The following is a 20,739-nucleotide window of genomic DNA, read 5'->3' as shown; positions in this document are numbered from 1 at the left end:
AGCCACATAAACTGGAAAAAAAAATCTGGAATTTTTGGGAGTGAATCAGAAAATCGGCTGACATTATAAACAATGCTTTGCTGCAAGAGAACATTTTGAGATGGAAGCTTACCAGTGTGTTCTGAAAGAGATGCATGTCCTTTAACACTTAAAAATAATTAAATTCAGCATGCACTAATCATTAAAGGGTAGCAGTCATTGCCATGAACAGTGTGCACTGCATATCCCTAAGGCTGTTTTACTGTTACATCGCTGAATATTTGGCCTTTCAGTGTGTTGACTAGTGTCCATATCGTGTAGAAGACCTTGCTCATATTTTGCAGCAAAGTGATGAAAGGAAAAAAACCAACAATGTCAATACAATTGTTTATTGTGGTTTGCCAAAATCTTACTGTAAATCAGTGGGGAAGATTATCTTAATCTGATTCCTACATTTGAACTTGAAGATGGTGCTGTGTATTAAAACAATGAAATCATTGAGGCTGAATACTACTGCATTAATATCTCTTATTTTTTCACTAGATAGTTTTGCCATCAACCTAAGGATGTTTTCTGTGACTTGTGCTCCTGAGAACTGTTTCCCGTTATTAAGCCAAAGGAAGATGAGATAGAAGATATTTAATTTTAGAGATAATCGTTGACAGCATGTGATCAGCGTTAGCTGTAGAGAATCTCTGGAGTTAAGCAGTTCTGTACTGTTAACTTGCTGCAGCTACAAAATGACAGCATTTATTACCACAGTTATTTTGAAAAGGGAGAAATGCCACAATAGGTAAAACTTGCTTCTTGTTAATAGCTGTGATTCATTGCAGAAATAGTTTTGAAGTGTCTTGATTCTCCCTAGTGAATTTCTAGTTGTCGTTTCCTGTCTTGTAAAACAGGAGTTTATTAACGGTGCTTCCTTTATTCCCCCTCTGGCAAATGAGCAGTTGTCATAAAGCTCTGCTGAATCAGGATGCTGACCTCTTTTTGCATCAATTCCAATAATTACACCCTTTGAGAGGTGACTTCCTCCTTCAAGCAGTGCCAAGAAAAGACAGCCGTCACTGCTTTGTGGGTTTTTATCTCTACAGCTGAAGGGTTGTGATACAAAAGCTGTAATCATAATGTTTGTGTTTAACTATCTTTTACAGAAAATAAATACAGATGTAACATGCTCTGAACTCAGAAATATGTTTTTTTTGTGTGTGCTTTTCCATGCTTCTATAATTATTCTGTGGATTTCATTTTCAAATTCAGTGTATAGAGTGCACTCACAGAAGAAGTGAAGTAACTTGTGAGGAAAAAATAAGTTGGCTTCTGATGGTATCACAACTCACCTAATTTCTTCCTATTTCAAGATGGGGGGGAAAACAGCATTCCAGGAGTGCTTGCAAAGCTTGTTAATTAGACTGCTATAGGTTTCTCTCAGAAAGAATTCAGCTTTGCGTCTATAAGGAGTTACCATCTCTCTTATCACCCTGAAGTTGAGTACCTCACTTCCATGGAAGCTATAACAAATATTTTGTTCATAGGAGAAAGAAGTGGTGAGGGGGTGAGAAGGGGAAAGACAGCTTATAGCAGACAGTCATCTGACAATATGCATGTGATAAGAGATCTGTTATTGATTCCCAGTGCAAAGTGTTTGGTTCTATTTTATTAAATGGTGTAATTAATCTTAATTTATTTATTTTTTTTTAAGTCAGTTAAGTTTAACTTTTAAAAAGACCTTGTAAGTGTGAGTTTTGTTGGATATTGCCTGATGTTTCTTGGCTTTTGAAGTCCCTCTCAATCTTCTTTCCCCTGAAGACTTTTCCGGTGCGCTGTATATTTAAAGAAGGCCAGCTAACTAATGTCATTTGTCTTGTCTGTACTGTGCCGTTTCCAGTCTTTGTGATGCCCATAATCCTTGGTGGTACTAGAGAATGAGTTAAGAAATTATTGGGCTCTTGCTGTGGTTCAGGCACATTTCCAGTACGAGTCATGACAGCTGTTTTATAGTTTCACACTTTCTTCAAAATTTGAATAGGTGTAGCAGATTTGTTCAGCCCAGGAAAAAGCTAAGGAATAGCCAATCCAGGGTATGCAAAGCTCTGACAAATTTTTTGCTGCTCTTTTCCATCATAAAGAATTAGACAAAATGCTGCTATTTAATTTTCCTTATTCTCATACCTTGAGATGAAAAGCAAGAGCTCACAGTAATACCCTTTCATATACATGGAAGCAGTTAGGAATCTAATGGTACTTTAGAATGATTATTTAATTAGACTCAGAGTCATATAATTAGAGTTAATAATGTTTAAACAGCCTACAGAATTACTCCATCAAAATTACCTGTTGAGGTCTGTGTTCTGTGGGAAACCTATTTGTGTATATGTAGTACGTGGGATTTTTTATTTGGTAGTTTCTTGTTGCTGTTTTCTTTTTTTTAAGAAATGTGCTTGTGTGTGTCTTAAATGGCTGTCAATTAAATACGAGGTTGAGCTAAATTACATGTTTACTTAGTGTTAATTCTTCTTCCTGAATGGTTCTCAGTGCTGTGCTTTGTGGAAGTGTTTTCATGTACTTTACCAAGAGTGAACAATGAAGTTTCATTTTAAAACCTCTCATAGTTAAGGGAGCATGTAGAATGTAGCAGCATGTTTTCATAACAGTAAGGGACTTTCTCTTATGAAATAACTGGAATTCACTTTCCTTATCAAACTGTAATTAAAGGTTTCTGAAGAAGGATGCAAAACACCAGTGACCCACCATGACCTATTAGAATTTGTGCTGTAGTCCTCTTTTTTAGTTATTTATCAGTTAGACTCATAATACTTTTCTCTTTTTTTCTTTTTTTTCTTGAAGGTGGAGGGAGGAAGTTTGTACAGCTGAACACCCTTTACTTTAAACTCTTCCTTCATCAGAATTTCTGTACAGCTGCTAACCGTTGTAGATGAGATAGACAGATTGGCTCTTCCAGTGAGCATACTGTGGAACTAGGAAGCCGGGACGTTTTTTGTATAGATGTCCTTTTCTTGTCCTTAAGTATATTTCTCTTCCATAAAGTTTTTCTACTGTGGTCCAGGAATAAACACATTGCCCTGCTACTTTGTGTCTCTCACCGTTCACATTTACCTTGGATTGTTACATATTACAGTTTCCCAGGAGCTGGGGAAGTTCAGGATAGACATTAGGTTCTTCTCCAAGAGAGTGGTCAGGTGCTGGATTGGGCTGCGTGGGGCAGTGGTTGAATCACTGTACCTGGCAGTGTTCGTAGAACATTTAGATGTGGTACTAAGTGTCATTGTTTAGTGGGACGCACTGTGGTAGGTGGACAGTTGGACTGAATGATCTTGGAGGTCTTTTCCAACCTTGGTTATTCTGTGATTCCTTAGGAAAATTTGCTCTAGTATAGATTCCTTGCTTCCCTATAAAATCTTGCGGCTTATCTGTAATAATGTTGGTTTTATGTGTTTGCATAACTGCTGCTTTTTTTCATTTAAAAGGGATAGAGGAAAAACTTGGCTTGTTTGTGAAAGTGCATCCTCAAGTTGAAAACAGTTGTGATTTCTCAAATGCAAAATTGCACAGAATTTCAGAATTGTAGGAGTTGGGAGGGACCTCAGGATATCATCCAGTCCAGCCCCTGCTAAAGCAGGCCTTGTAGAGTACACTGCACAGAAGAGCATCTAGGTAGGTTTTGAATATCTTCAGAAAAGGAGGCTCTGCAGCCTCTCTGGATGTCTATTCTCTGGATTCCTCATGGTGAAGAAGTTTTTCTTGCATGCACGTAGGGTTTATTGCAGGAGGAGCATAAAAGTATTCTTCCAGTGATTAATCCTCTTCTTGCTTAGATGGTTCCATCTGTTATATTGTGTTGAGCTGTACTAGGATGTGTGATGCATGGTTTGCATGTTAGTTTTGAATTAGTGGTTAAATGTGTACACGTAGTACTTCTAGCTATTACAGTATAGTTGTAGGATAGTGAAACTTCAGTTGAATGACTCAACATCCATCTTTCTGCTTTTACCATTTTACAAATGGCTGCCTAGATGTTAATATTAAAATAGACTGTGAGCAGAGAGGTGCTACGTGTACGAACATGTCAGATCTGCTTGTAGCAAGAGGTAGCTAGTATTATGTGACACACATTTGAGTTTTTGCTGAAGGCTCCTCCTGTTTTTCTGTGGTCAGATTTAGGCTTGCTTTTAAGTTTGGAAATACAAAACATGTCTCTTAGCCGGTTGTTAATCTTTGTTAGAGCTTGAGGGCTAAGCCCTTGAAGGGTAATATATGTGTGTAAATTCAGATTTGTCTGCCTGTGAGCTGAATGATATCAAGTTGGAATCTTCTTCTTTATTTTTTTTTTTTCCCCTTAGATATTGAAGAAGAAAAAAACAGAACAAACTTCTCAAAGGTTTCGAAGACTGAATGTAACCAGGATGAAGAGCTTAAAAGCAAAGTTCAGGAAGAGTGACGTAAGTATTTCTACTGAGTTTGATTGCTGGTTTCCATGCTGGAAACAAGTTCTTCGCTCCCACCTTGATAAGGTTGCAAGTTAATGAATTACAGAGAGGAGCAACTTTTTCCAAGCACAAAGGCATGAGCTGAGTATTGTACATATTAGGCTGTTTTGAAATACAGCTCTATGTTGTGTAAAGTATTTCACTACCTTATTTCCTTCTTAGAATAACCAAATCAAGCATATATGCATGGGGCCCGCAAAATTTCTCTTAGATTGTGCTCATGTGCAGATTGGAACTTTTCCCAGGTGCAGGATTAAGCCTAGTTATAAGGACTTTACTGCCCAATTGTATTTCAGTCTAAGTATAAAACCATTCTTATCAGTTTGATGTTTGTGCATGTAACAAAAGGTCTCCTTATCCTGTGGCAGTGTTTTTTTTTTTTTTTGTCAGCAAGAGTACAAGAATCAGCTGTGCAATTGGGGCAAGATGGGGTTTATCAATCCCAATGTGACAGGAAGAGTGGATGCAAGACTTGATCAGTGAGGACAGCAGACATAAATGTGAAACAGTAGTGGGCACATCACATGTTGTATATTGTTAAATGATAGTACCAGTAGTGACCCAAGCTTGAAGTTGAACCGTGTGATCCTTTGGGTCAGTGAGACTGCTATTGTCCAGTTCTGTCCTTGTCTTCCTACTGCTACTCTTTCCAACACCTTGCTGTATACTCAGGTTGATGCTCATGTAACAGTGCAGTGTGCAGTCAATGAAATAAATGATTTTCAAGATCTTACATAGAATTTGTAACAAATATTCATGAAGAACGTGATGTTTTATCTTTCAGAGCAGCAGATAAGTTGTGGAAGGAAAGGATGTATTGTTTTGTGGGTTTTTTTTGTTTTGTTTTTTTTTTTTTTTTGTTTTTTTTTTTTCCATATTACCACAGAATTCTAGAGCAGCTGTGTACGGCAATGATTTATAAGGTTTAAAAGTGGAGCTTTAGAGAGATTGGTATTTAGGAAAATCACCACACACTGCAGTCAGGAGCAGTCCAAGCTGTTCTTTGGTGCGAAGGTGGTCTTGTAGTGCTCTGTTCCAGTGATCTCTCTGTTCTAGTGATCTCAGCTTGTAATGCCCTTCAGTAGCTATGAAGAAGAAACAGGTGCTGTTGCAGTGTGATATGTAGATATAATTACCACTTACCAAGTCACTGAGCTGCAAGTTAGTATTTGTTGCTGGCAGCTGTTGTACTGGCATCCTAATTGTAGCACTGTTGGATAATCTACTCCTTCAGATAAGCAAGAGTTCTTCCTAAAAGGACCAACTTTGTAGCCAAGCTTAATATGTCAACTAATCTTTGGGAGCAGGGCAAAACATTTAACTTTCAGGCACCTTTTACCTCTGCTGGTGACCAAGCCAACTCAGATGATGGTGCAGCATCTTGTGCTGCTTTGCAGCAAATGAACATGTCATGAGTCTTTGGTGTCTCATCTAACTGAATATGCCTCTCAGTCCACAGTCGATTATTTGGTGGTCAGAAGTTGTTGCCATTGTGATGAGTAGCAGCAATCAGTGTTTCAGTTCACCTAACAGTAGTTATAACTTCCTTTAAGCATCTGCTTGAGTAATGAGAGCAGTCCCTTTGCTAATGTAGGGACATACTTGGTATTATGGAAATTAGGTGTGCCTGTGTGTTAGGATGACTTCATTCACACTTTTATGCTGGTTGGCTGCACTGCTGCTCTAAAGCAAAGGCTAAGTGACATGCATATTATGCAACTAGGTCTTGCTATAGCTGGTCTACCCACTGTTATTCAACTGTTTCTCTTACTCCTTACTCACCTGGCCTTGTCTCCTTAATCCCCACTTTTCCCCCAACACCAGGGGAGGTCTCAAAGTAATTGCTGTTTTGGTACTACTTCTCTCTACCATCGTGAGACAAAGTTGCAAGTTGACCACAAAAGATTTTTCAGATACCTAATGGTTAGATAGGTAGCTCTAAGAGCGCAGCAGTATAAATTCAAGAGGGTCTGATTTTCTCTGTGTTGAAGCCAAACCTTAAGGGCATAATTCAAAGCAGTCAACTGGGGCTGTTGTGTGTTTTGTGCATGATAACCAAGGAAAATTATCCTTCTTTTTATTTCCATATGCTTCTCATAGTTATAATTAAGGAAGAGGAGGAGGTAGTTTTAATAGGAATTATTCTTATTTGTATCTCAATTTATAAAATGTGGTAAATGCTTTCAGGATAAGAGGAAAGTCAGCAGGGATAGAGGGGCTCTTTCTCATTCTGGAAGAAGTCTTTAATGTCTTATTAGTTAGAACTGGAAATGTCTTGGCAGAGGGAATGGTACCTTTCCTTTTAGCCTCGCTTGTTTGCATTAAATAAATAGGAAGAAGGGGAGGAGTAGGAATAAGTCTTCAAGGTATGTGTGGGAGACAGGGGTTAGTCAAACAATTCTCCAGCTGATAACATAAAACTGTATTCTAAAATGAAGATTGAGTAGGCAAATTCAGTGATGCATTAAAATTCTCTAGGCTGTTTTGAAGTGAGTGAACTGAAAATGGGCATACCTGCTGGTATTCATGCATGTATTAGCTGTCTCCCTGTTGCAGAGCTTTGTTGTGTGCTGTGTCTACACCATTCTTGAAGCTTTAGAAGAGCCAGCCCTGCTCCCTCTTCTATTGTCTCTGCCCATCTGGTTTTAAGGATACCTGACTCTCAATGAGAGACTCAGTAAGTCAGTTCAGGATCATAAAGTGATGGAAAATTACTCTGTGGAGTTGGTTTTAGCTGATCTAGCTGTTTAACTCCCTGTTGTGTCTCACTGTAGGCCAGCCTTGAGAGGAATGGTGAAATTGGGGAGGAGCAGCAGTACTTCTCTTTCTGCAGCTGTTTTCATGGCTTAGCTGTGTTGTCAGATCACACCTTCAGATTTCTGGCATAAAAAGCTCTGGGCTGGGCATGCTAGCAGTGGAGTTACAGAAACATGCAAATATATAGTGCTGGAAATTCTGAAATTTATCAAAATTGGTATAGTTGACATCTGAAGGAGGGGAGCAAGGCTAATCTGGCTTTGCGATTCATGTTTTCGCTACTCAGCTTCCCTGTACCTTACCTGATTCACTATCTCTGTGTGTGTAGGCAGCTCTGTTAACCAGGGAGTCTTTTCTTTCCTTGACACATTTAGCTGCAGTAAAATCCTTCCTAGGGATGACTGTTGCCATGTGAATATGTGTATTTGAAGTGGAGCAGTGAGATAAATCTCTGTGCTCTGTCATAAATGAATTTTTCGAAGTATGATATATCATTACAGAAGAATGTATGTAGTCTAAAAATCTGAACAGGATGCCTAATTGGAGTAAATACTGAGACTAGAAAGTAAGTAGTGAATACTTGAAATATCTGTAGACAAAATGATAGAAATTGCACTTGCATCTTGATGAAGAATAAGGCTATTTTTTTGTCCAAAGACCTATATTTTTTCCTGTTTCTTCACTTGTTTGCTCCTGATTGTCAAACTAAAATCTACTGTTGGTAGCATCTAAAAGCAGACTGAATTGTTGCAAGACACCTATTATATGTAACACTTAGAAAAAGTGGTGTGATATGAGCAGGAGCTATCACTTGAGAACTTACATTTATTTACAGACTATCAGTAGAATTTTGTCTGGAGGAGTAGGCTGTCTGTAGGAATATCACACATTGGAGAATACTTGTCTCTAAGGATTAATACTGAAGTTCTTCAGTGTTTCTGCTCAGAGAAGTAGAATGTGAAATAATCCAATTAAATCTAGTGCTACCCATCTGATTGGTCCTCATAATTGTATTTAACATTTGTGATTTTAACATCTTAAGTAATAATAGTTTGTGGCCTGACTTCAAAAACAACTAGAATCTGCAAAAGGCAGATGAGGGTCAAGTAGATTTTCAAATGTACAAACATATCAAACCTGTCTAAACATGTTTTGTCTGTTTCTTAAATATGACAAGATGCTCATCTACATTTTTAGACACTTAAATACATTTAAGTATCTACTTTGATACTTAATACTTTGATTTACTTTGAATACTTTGACTACTTGAATATTTTGACTTTGAATACTTACTTTGATACATATTGTAGGAACTTAAGTGATTTCCTTAAGTGATTTATTCTTAACTGTGTTCATAAGCCCTCAAGAAAAAAAAAAAAGTGTGAAATTTGATTAGGGCTGGATTGATTTCACTCCTAACCTATATACATAGGAAAATAACTGAAAAGTTTTAGGACCATATTCTGGGAATACTGAAGACCATCAGGAAATGATTTCTTTCAATTTGACAGCTGACTAATTTTCTACTTACTGCTAGGCTGTTGACTGAGCAAGAGGAAAATTAGAATTGGTATGTATTTCTGAATGCTTTTAATAGTGAAGAATTAAATCATCAGAATTTCTTGAAATTTTAAAAATTGACCGTGAGATTGAGCAGAAAAATTAGCTATTGTCAGAAGCAGAGGCAAGAGAGGCTGGGATTTCCCAGTGCTAATTGCCAGCTCAAACTTCTGGCATTTCCCTAAATGCCTATTTGTTGCGCTATCTAGTGTTGGGAGGAAAAGTTTTCTTATGGAAATTTCTTCTTTTTGACCTCTAGTGTAGTGATTTTTCCATAAATCTCAAAATAATGAGGCAGTTAGGTGCATTGCTGTGTAAAATCTCCCAATCTTAACCTAGAGGTTATGCTAATTAAGGCTTGGCACTTTTTTAATGCTTAATGTTTTAACTAGTAGATTCCTATTCAACAGTTTTTGAGGTATAAAATGCTTTCTGGGGGTCTGGAACTGAAAGATTACAGTAATACATTCCACTGAAATCATTGTGTTCCCATGTGCTCTGGAGTGAGTGTGTGGGAGAACAAAATTTGGGTGGGGAAACTTTAAATGAGATTCTGCTCTATTATTTTTAAACAGTTCTTACATTCTTTTACCCTCTGAGCACTACAAGTATCCTAAAAAGGAAGATGAGATTGTTGAGAACTGCAGTATCCACCCTGTGAACATGTGCTACCTCCAGTTTAGGTAATTGTGACTTAAAAAAAAAAAAAAAAAAAAAAAAAAAAAGGCATGCAGAATTCTCTCTGACTAGAAAATGGAATAGTAGTCCCTTCTGATCATTCTTCCCAGCTGTTTAGAAAATAAACTTCTGAAACTTGCTTTTGCAAGTGTAGAGCCTTGTATCTGAGCAAGAACAACCCCAGGTAAGAGCATAGCTTGGGATCTGACCTGTTGGACAGCTGCATGGAGGAAAGGGACTTGGGGGTCCCGGTGGACAGGAGACCACAAGCCAGCACTGTGCCCTCCTTGCCAAGATGGCCAATGGCATCCTGGGGTGTATTAGAAGGGAAGTAGTTAGTACATCAACAGAGGTTCTCCTCCCCCTCTACTCTGCCTTGGTGAGTCTGCATCCAGAATACTGTATTGAGTTCTGGGCCTCTCAGTTCAAGTTCAAGAAGAAAAAGGTTTGAGAGAGTCCAGTGCAGAGCTACAAAGATGATTAAGGGAGTTGAGCATCTCCCTTATGAGGAGGGGCTGAGGGAGCTGGGTCTCTTTAGCTTGGAGAGGAGGACACTAAGGGGTCATTGCATTAATGTTTATAAATATGTAAAGATTGAGTGTCAGGAGGATGGAACCAGACTCTTCTCAGTGACATCCAATGGTAGGGCAAGGGACAGTAGATGCAAGCTGGAGGTTCCACATCAATATGAGAAAAAACTTCTTCCATAGTAAGGTAACAGAGCACCAGAACAGGTTGCCCAGGGAGGTTGTGGGGTCTCCTTCTCTGGAGACACTCAAAACCTGTGTGACCTGATCTAGTTGTTCTGGCTCTGGCAGGGGGATTGAATGACATGATCTTTCGAGGTCCCTTCCAATCCCTGACATTTTGTATTCTGTGATTTGTCTAGGTGTCCTGGGAATCCACTATACAGTATGTAGGTTGAGCCTTAATTTGGGGGTTGTATAGGAAATTCTCAACCACCTCCTCTTGGAAACATAAGTTTTATCCTTCTGTCTCTCTTGTAGTGACTCCTGCTTTTGTGTTCCTCTGTGTGGAGTTAACAGCTCAACCCTCCACCACATTTTCAGCTTGGGAACTGTTTGTCTTCATGTCTTCTGTTCTGGACAGCATACAGTTCTGCTCTAGAGAGCCTGCTCTCCCAAAGAAAGCTTAAGTATTTGTGCAGAAAAGAATTCAAATGCACTTGAGTCCTTCTGTATACAGAGTAAAACATGCTCTCTGTTGCAGTAGGCTCAATATGAACATCTTACCATCATGTAGTGTCTTTTGACTGGGACAGAAAGAAAAGGGAATAGGTCAAGTGAGAGCTGTATTGTGTGTTAGAAATTATGGTAGAACATGATTTGGAGTTGGCTAGCTTTGAATAAACAGTTATTCCGGATTACAGTCTGGAGTGTAGTAGAAAATGTTTTAGTTGGGTTCCCAGATGAGCTTTTTCAGTCCATAGCAAAATGTCTCATCAGTTACAAATTCGTAATTGCTTTGGTTCTGTTCCTTTGTCTGTTAAGTATTCATTGTTCACTCAGGTTGGGCTGATCATGTACAGTTGCAATCCTGATCACCTAGCCTCATGATGTTTTTGTATGGCAAATACCACTGATAAATCCACTTTAGCTCTGAGGCTAAAGGAGTATCAGATCAAATCTGCAGGACTGGCGTCACCCATCTGCTTCTCATTTCTCTGTCCTGTTGGTAGTGCTTTTCATTTCTCTGTCCTGTTGGTAGTGCATCATGCTGATCTGCGCTCTGCTTTCCACAACTGTGTTATGTATCATAATCTCTTCTGAAGTAAATGACATACATTTTCTTCACTGCTTTCCTTTTGACTTTCACCTCCACCCATGCTTGTGCCCCAGTGTTGTGGAAAAAAAATCTCCCATTATTTTTGGCCCTGGAGTCATATTCTTAGCAGCACTTAGTGACATGGTGCTAGTGATTCTCCTGTAAAAATAGCAAGGGCAAAGTGTCTCCTTTCCCAGGCTACGTCTGGATCTATTGAGTCTACCTGGATCTCTCAATTTCATTTCAGGTTTCTCCCTCCTTCTCTCTCTCCTGTTTAGAGCTGGAGCAAGGGATAGAGGCTTTGAGAAAAGAAATGTTGATTGGTCTCCAATACTGATCTGCCCTGATCATCTGGGCAGTGCATGGCCAGCTAAATGCTTTGCAGCTGTGTTCTGCTCATTTCAGGATGCCTGGAATAGCCATTAAAAAGAGCATGTATAAAACCTTTGTGGAAATGAAGTGAAAAATTCCCATTAAAAAAAAAAAAAAAAAAAAAAAAGGTTTCAATGGAGTAGCAATATGCAACATTGTGTTAGAATGTGAAACTAGCCAGCTTAATTGACATTTCATTACGAACTCAAGTACCCAAACTGAGCACCATGAAGTGAGGGTGGTTAGGAAGAAGAAAGGCAAATTGTCTTTTTAAAATGTTTTTAATTTATTGCAGCAAGGAATTTTTGCTGTGTAGAGACATGTCTTTTGTGTCACTTTAAAAAGAGCAGAAAAGTTCAAAGGCTTCAGCTTGGAGGAGTTGCAAAAAAGCAATTGTTCTTTTTTTAATTATTATTTCATTTGTTTATTTTACACAACATTGAAGTATTAAGTAAAATAAAAATAGGAATTAGCTGTCTCTATGTTCTTACTGAGGTAAACTACATATATACTCTTCTTTTTTTGTCATTACTTGTACCTAGTCTGATTTAACAACAAAAAACCTGCCCAGCTTTCAGTTAAAACACGTGTAAAACGATTTAATAAGTGGTCTAGTCTTCATGTCTAAGTGTTGTCTTGTGTCTTACTATGAATAAAAACATCTGTTGTGAGTAGGCACTGCAGGATTAACTAAAAGCTAAACCTCCCATACATCCTGCTCTACTGAAGACTTTTGAGCCTTTTCATCCCATGCTGATATTTTAAGAGCATGCAACAAATATTATAATTTTCATCAAACCAAAGTAGGTGTACTGTTAACTTTTGTTATCACAGCTTTCAAGCCCTGTTCTTCAAAATGTTGTTCTCTTTGCTTGTTGTCAAATACTAAGCTGAGTCCACCATTAGCTGCATGTTAAGCCCATTTCTGTTTCCTTTATTGACAAGGTTTTGCATCTCAAGTTTCAAGCCATGCCTATCATAAACATGCATGAAGCTTAAGTGTAGAGGAGAGTGAGGGCATTAATGGCCATTCTTCCCAGGAAATAACATGTGATCAAGGACAGTTGGGCCTTTTTTTGTTTCAAGGTTTAGATACTTCGAACAGCTGTGAGGAGGAGTTTTCTGTGGTCTGAAAGCAAATTTATTATGTGTGGTGAGGTTGATGGCTGATGTTTGTGCTTCACTTTGTTAGCTGAGGTGATTTAAAAACTTCAGAGCTATGCAGAGAGAGACACAACGCTGGGGTGAAAGTAAGGCTTGTGGAAAGTTGTATTTTTGGTAGTGAGAAAATGCTCTGATATGACAGCACTTGTCTTATTGTTATGACAGTATATGTATACTATAACTCAGTGGTGAAAGTGTGTTATGAACAGCTACTTAAGTTTTGTAACCAGATGACCTTTCTTAATGAGCTTTTAAAGTACTACAGACTCTTGAATATTTCACTTAATTATGAATTGATGCAGAGCTAATAATTTACGGTCATTCATAGTTGGGTGTAATTTGCTTATGTAAATATTCAAAACCTGTCCTGGCAAGATTTCAATTGGCCCTCTTTGAGCAGGGACGGCTGTCTTCCAAACTTGGCCATTTTCACAGAATCACAGAATCACCAAGGTTGGGAAAGACCTAAAAGATCATCCAGTCCAACCACCCACCTATCACCAATAGTTCTCACTAGACCATGTCCCTCAACACAAAATTCAAACGTTCCTTGAGCACATCCAAAGTCAGTGACTGCACCACCTCCCTGAGCAGCCCATTCCACTACCTAACCACTCATTCAAACAAGTAGTATTTCCAGCCTAAATCTCCCCTGGTGCAGCTTGAAGCCATTCCCTCCAGTCCTATCACCAGTTACACGAGAGAAGAGCCCGACCCCCAGCTCACTACAACCTCCCTTCAGGTAGTTATGGAGAGCAGTAAGGTCTCCCCTGAGCCTCCTCTCCTCCAGGCTGAACATTCCCAGCTCCTTCAGCTGCTCCTCATAAGCCCTGTGCTCCAGACCCCTCACCAGCTGTGTTGCCCTTCTTTGAACCCACTCCAGGGCCTCAATGTCTTTCTTGCAGTGAAGGGCCCAAAACTGGACACAGTACTGGAGATGCTGAGTAAAGGGGGACAATCACTTCCCTGTTCCTGCTGGCAACACCGTTCCTGATGCAAGCCAGGATGCCCTTGGCCTTCTTGGCCACCTGGGCACACTGCTGGCTCCTGTTCAGCCCAGCATCAATCAATAGCCCCAGGTCCATTTCCTCTATACAGTTTTCCAGCCGCTCTGCCCCAAGCCTGCAGTGTTGCCTGGGGTTGTTGTGGCCAAAGTGCAGGACCTGGCATTTGGCCTTGCTGAACCTCATCCCGTTGGCTTCAGCCCAGCTCTCCAGCCTGTCCAGATCCCTCTGTAGGACCTCGCTACCCCCAGGCCGATTGACACTTCCTGCAACTTGGTGTTATCCGCATGCTTACTGAGGGCGCACTCAGTGCCCTCATCCAGGTCATCAATAAAGGTGTTGAAGAGGACTGACACCTAGGGAATGCCATCGGTGATCAGTCGCTGGCTGGATTTAACTCCATTCACCACTCTCTGGGCCTGGCCCTCCAGCCAGTATTTTGTGATTCTTTGTGAAGATTAGTGTCTAAAAACAACGTATTGGAAGCTTGCAATGCTCATAAAAGATACAAAGAGTAATCTTAAAAGAGGTGCTTTATTCTAAATTGTTCTCAGATGCCTTAAAAAGAAACTTGAGGATTAGCCCAAGGATGTCCAACCTATGGGCTGCAGGCTGCATACGGCCCAGATCTGCTTGCAGTGCAGCCCATCTGCTGCCCTGCACCACCAGAGTGGCAGCTCTTCCCTGGGTGTGTCCCTATTGCTCAGCAATAACCAACTGTCAGTTTGTGATCAGTGCTGACTGGGCTGGAACCAGGGCATGAGGAGGGTGCAACTCAGCACTGATTCTGCCTCTCGTGGCAGTTGCACACACTCAGTTGCATCATGTCTATTAATTATATTAATAGATATTAAACATGATGTGTCCTTGAGGTGCTTGTTGAGAAGAACACAGTGATTGCAGATGCTAGTATTTCACCTTGCTTTGTGGCATCTCAGTAGAAAACAAAATCTGGGAAAAGAAAGATCTTGGGTTAAGGAAGAGAATTCAAGGAAAAATAGACAGGTGAGTACTTACTTGGTAAGACAAATAATGTGGCACCACGCTTAATTTGTAAGGAAACCGAGTCAGTTTTCAAAGATCACAATGTGAAAAGACATTATCTACAGAAACATGCTGCTAAATTTGATGTGGATTGAGGACTGCTTCACAAACATAAAATAGTGGAGCTGAAAAATTTGTCTACCATCTCAACAGAATCCTAGAAAAAAAGTTAAACACTCTATCACAAAAGCTAGTTATGCGATAGCAAATCTCATTGTAAAAAAATTGGAACTATTTACTGATGGCGTGTTTATTAAGTAATGTTTGGAAAGAGTGGCATATATAATTTGTCCTGATTAAATACAAAATGAAAGCAGATTTTTCTGAAACCAGTTTGTCTCTTCAAAATGTCATCAGGTGAACTAGAAAAATAGAAAAATCTATCAAAAGAAGTTTGAAGAGTAAAGCTGCCAATTTCAAATGTTAATTTTTGGTGATGGATGAAGGTACTGATGCTAGAGATATGGCTCAACTTGCCATTTTCATTAGGCGTACTGATGATAAATATAATATCACTGAAGAAATGACTGTTTTGGTGCTACTGAAAAACAGAAGTAAATCTCCTGAAGCAGCATGTATGAAGCAGTAAAAATTACATTAAAGCAATTTTTTTTAACATTTGTCAAGATTTCTGGTGTAGCTACTGATGGTGTCCTAGCAATTGTTGGTAAGAGAGAGGGACCTAAAAATTAATAGAGGTCAAAGTAATTGCCACTGGCAACTCACTTTTGGTGAAATATCACTGCATCATATGTCAAGAAGGTTTCTATGTGAAAGTCTTAAAAATGAATAATGTCATGCAAATTGTCATTAAAGCTGTGAATTTCACAAAGTCCAAGGAACTGAATAATAGAATCACCGAGGTTAGAAAAGACCTACGAGATCATCCAGTCCAACTGTCTACTAGTTCCAGTGTTAAAAGTGTGGATGCTGGTCGTGAGGACGTAATTTACTTTTCTAAAGGAAGGTGGCTAAGTTAAGGTGAAGTGCAAAAAAGACTTTAGGATTTGTGAAATGAAATCAAGTATTTTATGTAAACAAAAGGAAAATTTGTGTCAAAACATGAAGATGGAAAATGGCTCACAGATGTAGCACTTCTAGATGGATTTGACTTTTTGATGGATATTCATTTAAATGTGTTAAAAATGTGCCTTCAAAGTGAAAATCAAGTTGTCTGTGCTATGTTTCAAACCGTAATAACAGAATCACAGAATCACACAGAATCGTAGGGGTTGGAAGGGAGCTCCAGAGATCATCGAGTCCAACCCCCCTGCCAAAGCAGGTTCCCTACAGCAGGTCGCACAGGTAGGCATCCAGGCAGGTCTTGAACATCCCCAGAGAAGGAGACTCCACCACCTCCCTGGGCAGCCTGTTCCAGTGCTCCGTCACCTCACTGTAAAGAAGTTCCTTCGCACATTTGTGTGGAACTTCCTATGCTGCAGTTTCCGGCCGTTTCCCCTTGTCCTGTCTCCATTCACCACTGAAAGGAGTCCGGCCTCGCCATTCTGCCCCCCACACCTCAGATATTTATAGACCTGGATCAGGTCCCCTCTCAGTCTCCTTTTCTCAAGGCTGAACAGACCCAGTTCACTCAGCCTTTCCTCATAGGAGAGATGCTCCAGGCCCTTCACCATCTTCATGGCCCTCCGCTGGACTCTTTCCAAGAGATCCCTGTCTTTTTTGTACTGGGGAGCCCAGAACTGGACGCAGTACTCCAGATGAGGCCTTACCAGGGCAGAGTAGAGGGGGAGGATCACCTCCCTCGACCTGCTAGCCACGCTCTTTTTAATGCACCCCAGGATGCCATTGGCCCTCTTGGCCACAAGGGCACACTGCTGGCTCATGGCCAACCTGTTGTCCACCAGCACACCCAGGTCCCTTTCCACAGGGCTCCTCTCCAGCAGCTCATCCCTCAACATTCAAAATGAAACTTAAATTATGGCAAGCTGAAGTTATGGCAAATAATTTCATGCGTTTAAATATATTGGCTAAACAAACTTGTATTAACAGTGAAAAATATGCAGCCTTGCTTTCCATTCTGGTAAAGGAATTTGAGAATGGGTTTAAGAAATCTGAAAAAAATCATCAATTTCTTGGTATATTTGTGTCTTGCTTTTCAATTCACATAAACTCGTTACATGCACATTTTTAAATGGAATGTATAGTGTCGCAATCAGAGTTTCAGCTCAAAGGAAAAGTGGATCGTGCCTACTTACCAGACTTTTATAAGACCTATCTCAGCAGAAGAAAAGTATTCCTCACTTCATGATCACACCTTATTCATGTCATTGCTTTTGGACAGTGTGTACATTTGTGAGTGACTGTTTTCAAGAATGAATCAGAGGAGGAGTAATAATTCATCAAAAATTTCAGATGATTACCATGAGAGGTCATTGACAACTGCAACTACTTCCACTGAACCAGACACTGATCTGTTAGTTTCACAAAAACAAGGTCAAATACCCCACTAGTTTAATGTTTTTGTTGCTGTATAAGTTTTAATAAAACATATATTAAAAATATTATTTTTAACTTATTTACATTAATTGAATTATATATTCTACATACGGCCAAGACAGTTTCTCTTCTCTCAAGCCAAAAGGTTGGACACCTGGCTAGCCTCAGACAACGCTATGGTGTCTTTGTCCTCTTGTTAGCAGTATAGCTGCTTGGACTCGTGGACTTATTCCAACATAGCAATTTAAGGAGCTATTGTTTTTATTTTTACTTTTATTTTTATTTTTATTTTTATTTTTATTTCTTGATCTAGGCTGTGTAGAAGTGGCTGTGGACTTAAGCCTTTTAAAGTACTCTTGAAGATGTCTGTGATTGAATACCTTTAACTACAGCTGAAGGATGTCTTTCATCTCTTTGACTCACAGCTTTTATTCACATGCTCTTCTCTTACTATATTTTACTTGTTAAATGTTTGCCTTCAAGCGTTCTGGGGTGTCAGTCTCTTTCTGGCTGTTCTTGTTCAGCATCTAACACTAGTGCTATTTGATGATATTTGGATTTGGGAAGGTGACCTAACTTGTAAAACTATCTGAAACTCAAGCTAAACTCACTGTTGTACAGCCATCTGGAGAGTCTCATTCCCCAGACATGCTGCTGGTGCTTCTCTTAGATGCAGCTAAATTACAGTTAGCTGTCTAGAACACTTGTACGCTCAGATGATAACAGAAGCCAAGGTCTTTTTGTAACTTTGCAAACAATGTGGTTACTAGTGCTTATGTACATGTCTGATATACGTATTTTACTCTGCTTGCAGGTGTGTGCTTTTCTTTTATCTTTGCTTCCTTTACTGTGCGTGGTGGAAACCTCTTAGGAATCCTTTGGGAACTTGTCTGCTTATCCGTAGACTGAAATAGGGCCCTTTGAAGTCAGATGGCAGACTTCAGTCTGCTTGACTGAGCTTTGAATCAAGAACCAAAATATTGGCTTCATGGAAGTGAATGGTGAGGCTTCAGTGAGATTTGGACTTACCGTGATTCTATCATAGACATATGTTACCTACTGAGAATACCCAGTGTGGCAAGTTATCCTTATTGACTTTGTGAGGGCTGTTTTTCTGTTGTTATTTTGCTTCTGGAGTGATTGTTTGTGATCTGACATGAATCTGTTCAATAGATACAACAGCAACCTCTTTCTGACCTTGTGCTGATGGTGTGAATCACAGATCTATAAATTATAAATTTGTCAGAAGTCTAAATGAAGTGCACCATATGAGATGTAGGTGAGATGGGGAATGGCATAAAAGTAACACTGTGAGCTTATGGAGTGCTAGTCAGTGCACTGCTTGAAAGAAGTTTTACTGCATGCCCCAGAAGCAAATAGGTTGCTGTGCTTTTAAAGGAGAGAAAACTGTGTAACATACAACAAACCTTATTAGCCACTAAGCTATATGCTAGATGAGTTACAAGAAGCTAGTGCAGTGTCAGATTCATATCTTCAATTGTTTTACCTTTATTGCTTCTTGTCAATGTGCATTTAAATGTCAGGGGAAAATTTGAAACTGAATGCAAACAATTTAATGAGAGGAGATTCAGTTGAGGACAATGATTTGTGAGGACATTTATAAAAACTGTTCAATTTGGAGTTTTGGTTTTAAATGCATTTGAAATATGGGTTGATCAAGTTATTTCTGTGTACTTATCAGGTGAGGAAGCTGAATTTTTTTTTAATAATTCTTCTGGTTAAGGGCATTTGAACGGTGTCATGTGCTTATGCCCTCTATTCTGGCTTGAGAAGGCTGCAAATTTCAGCTATCTAGAATGTGTTTGGTGCATTTTCTGGCACAGTAACAGCATACTCAGAGGGGATTTTTGTGAATTTCTTTTTGCCCACCCATTTATGTTCCTGTCCCACTTGGTATACCGAGTGGTACAAAGCCTGTTGCTCTTTGCTTTTGCTGGGTTTCTCACAGTGGTCACCTGAGTCACTGTGTGTCAATGACGGTTTCAAGCAGCGGTTATGCACCCTTGCAGTTATGATGGATTGATGTGGCAAACAGTACTATGTATGCCAAGTGCTAAATAGCAACACAGCTTTCCTAGACTAGATGTTGTGCAGCTGTCTTTTTGCAGCAGTGAATACTACTACTTAATGCATATGTTGTTTGCTGGTAAACTTGAAGTTGCTCAGAGTGTTTTGGTTTTGTTATTCTTAACGTAGGTTCCTTGTTTGCAAGCCAGGTCTCGCTTCAACTGGATTGCTGTGCTGGTTATTTTGCATGCTGTGCTTTCAAGAAGGTTTGTGAGGGACTCCAGCTCAGATTGTCACAGCAAAAAGTTCTTGATCGTTTGCTGTAGTTGTGCATGTCAGCTGTCTCCATTATCTCAGAAGATGGTAAGATGCTTGAAATCTGATGAAGGGTGGAATTTGCTGTGTTTGTGAATAGAGTTGCTAGATCATTTGAGGTAGAAAGTCATTTATATAATGCTGGCTAAACTGTACCAAGGTGAATGAGATGTGGCAAATGTAAGCATTGTGTGGGGAAAATGGCTGCAGTGGAGTTTTTTGCATGCCTGTTGAAGGGTGACTATCAGTTTGTGTTGTATTGAATAAGACTTTGAATCAGTGTATAGTACATTTCTTCTGATCATTTTAAAGTATGGATGGTTGCTCTATTATTACAGATAAGGTGATAACCACCAAACTCCTTCTTCTGATCATTTTAAAGTATGGATGGCTGCTCTATTATTACAGATAAGGTGATAACCACCAAACTCCCTCTCCCTATTTTTTTTTTTTTTTTTTTTTAAATTTGGGGGAACATGCAGCTTATCTCCAGGCTCTTGTCCTTCAGTGTCTCACTGTGTGGTTTTGGGCACACAAGCAATTGTGGTTGTTTCAGTCTACAAAATGTGTAATATCTACTTTGGATAGCTGTACTGTCTTTTTGAAGAGAAGGCATCAAGTCCAGTTTATGATTCTTCTAAGGAAATAAAATGAAAGAACATTAGGTAAGTAGTCTTCGGGGAGCAGAGAGAAGCTTAGTGAGCTAATATGTAGCTGGAATGTACTTGGTGTTCACTGATGTTTTCTCTTCTGGTGGCATAAGAATGTAATCATTCTGCCATCGTGTATTTTTTCCAATCCATGCAAGGCAGTTTCTGTGTCTGGAGTATAGATTTATAATATCCTTTGGCCTTTTGGTGGGGCTTTTTTTTTTCATTTATTGTTTTTCTTTCTTTCTTTCTTTCTTTCTTTCTTTCTTTCTTTCTTTCTTTCTTTCTTTCTTTCTTTCTTTCTTTCTTTCTTTCTTTCTTTCTTTCTTTTTCTCTTTCTCTCTTTCTCTCTTTCTCTCTTTCTCTCTTTCTTTCTCTCTCTCTCTCTCTCTCTTTCTTTCTTTCTTTCTTTCTTTCTTTCTTTCTTTCTTTCTTTCT

The 20,739-nt window shown here is 39.3% G+C and overlaps 1 protein-coding gene across 4 annotated transcripts in view; it reads left to right on the top strand.

Moving 5' to 3' along the window:
- Positions 1-20,739, top strand: part of RAI14 (retinoic acid induced 14) — a 95,865-nt gene that overhangs the window by 5,733 nt on the left and 69,393 nt on the right. For all 4 annotated transcript variants that reach the window (XM_042875107.1, XM_042875106.1, XM_042875104.1 and 1 more), the window contains exon 2: positions 4,341-4,439. In XM_042875107.1, the coding sequence (XP_042731041.1) occupies positions 4,404-4,439 (36 nt within the window). In that variant the 5' untranslated portion in view covers positions 4,341-4,403. The remainder of the gene's footprint in view (positions 1-4,340; positions 4,440-20,739) is intronic.

Source organism: Lagopus leucura, unplaced genomic scaffold (genome assembly GCF_019238085.1).
Source record: "Lagopus leucura isolate 7727_CA_CO unplaced genomic scaffold, USGS_WTPT01 Super-Scaffold_100014, whole genome shotgun sequence".
Taxonomy (NCBI): domain Eukaryota; kingdom Metazoa; phylum Chordata; class Aves; order Galliformes; family Phasianidae; genus Lagopus; species Lagopus leucura.
The sequence above is the reverse complement of the archived record's forward strand: the minus strand, read 5'-3'. Positions and strand labels throughout refer to the sequence as shown.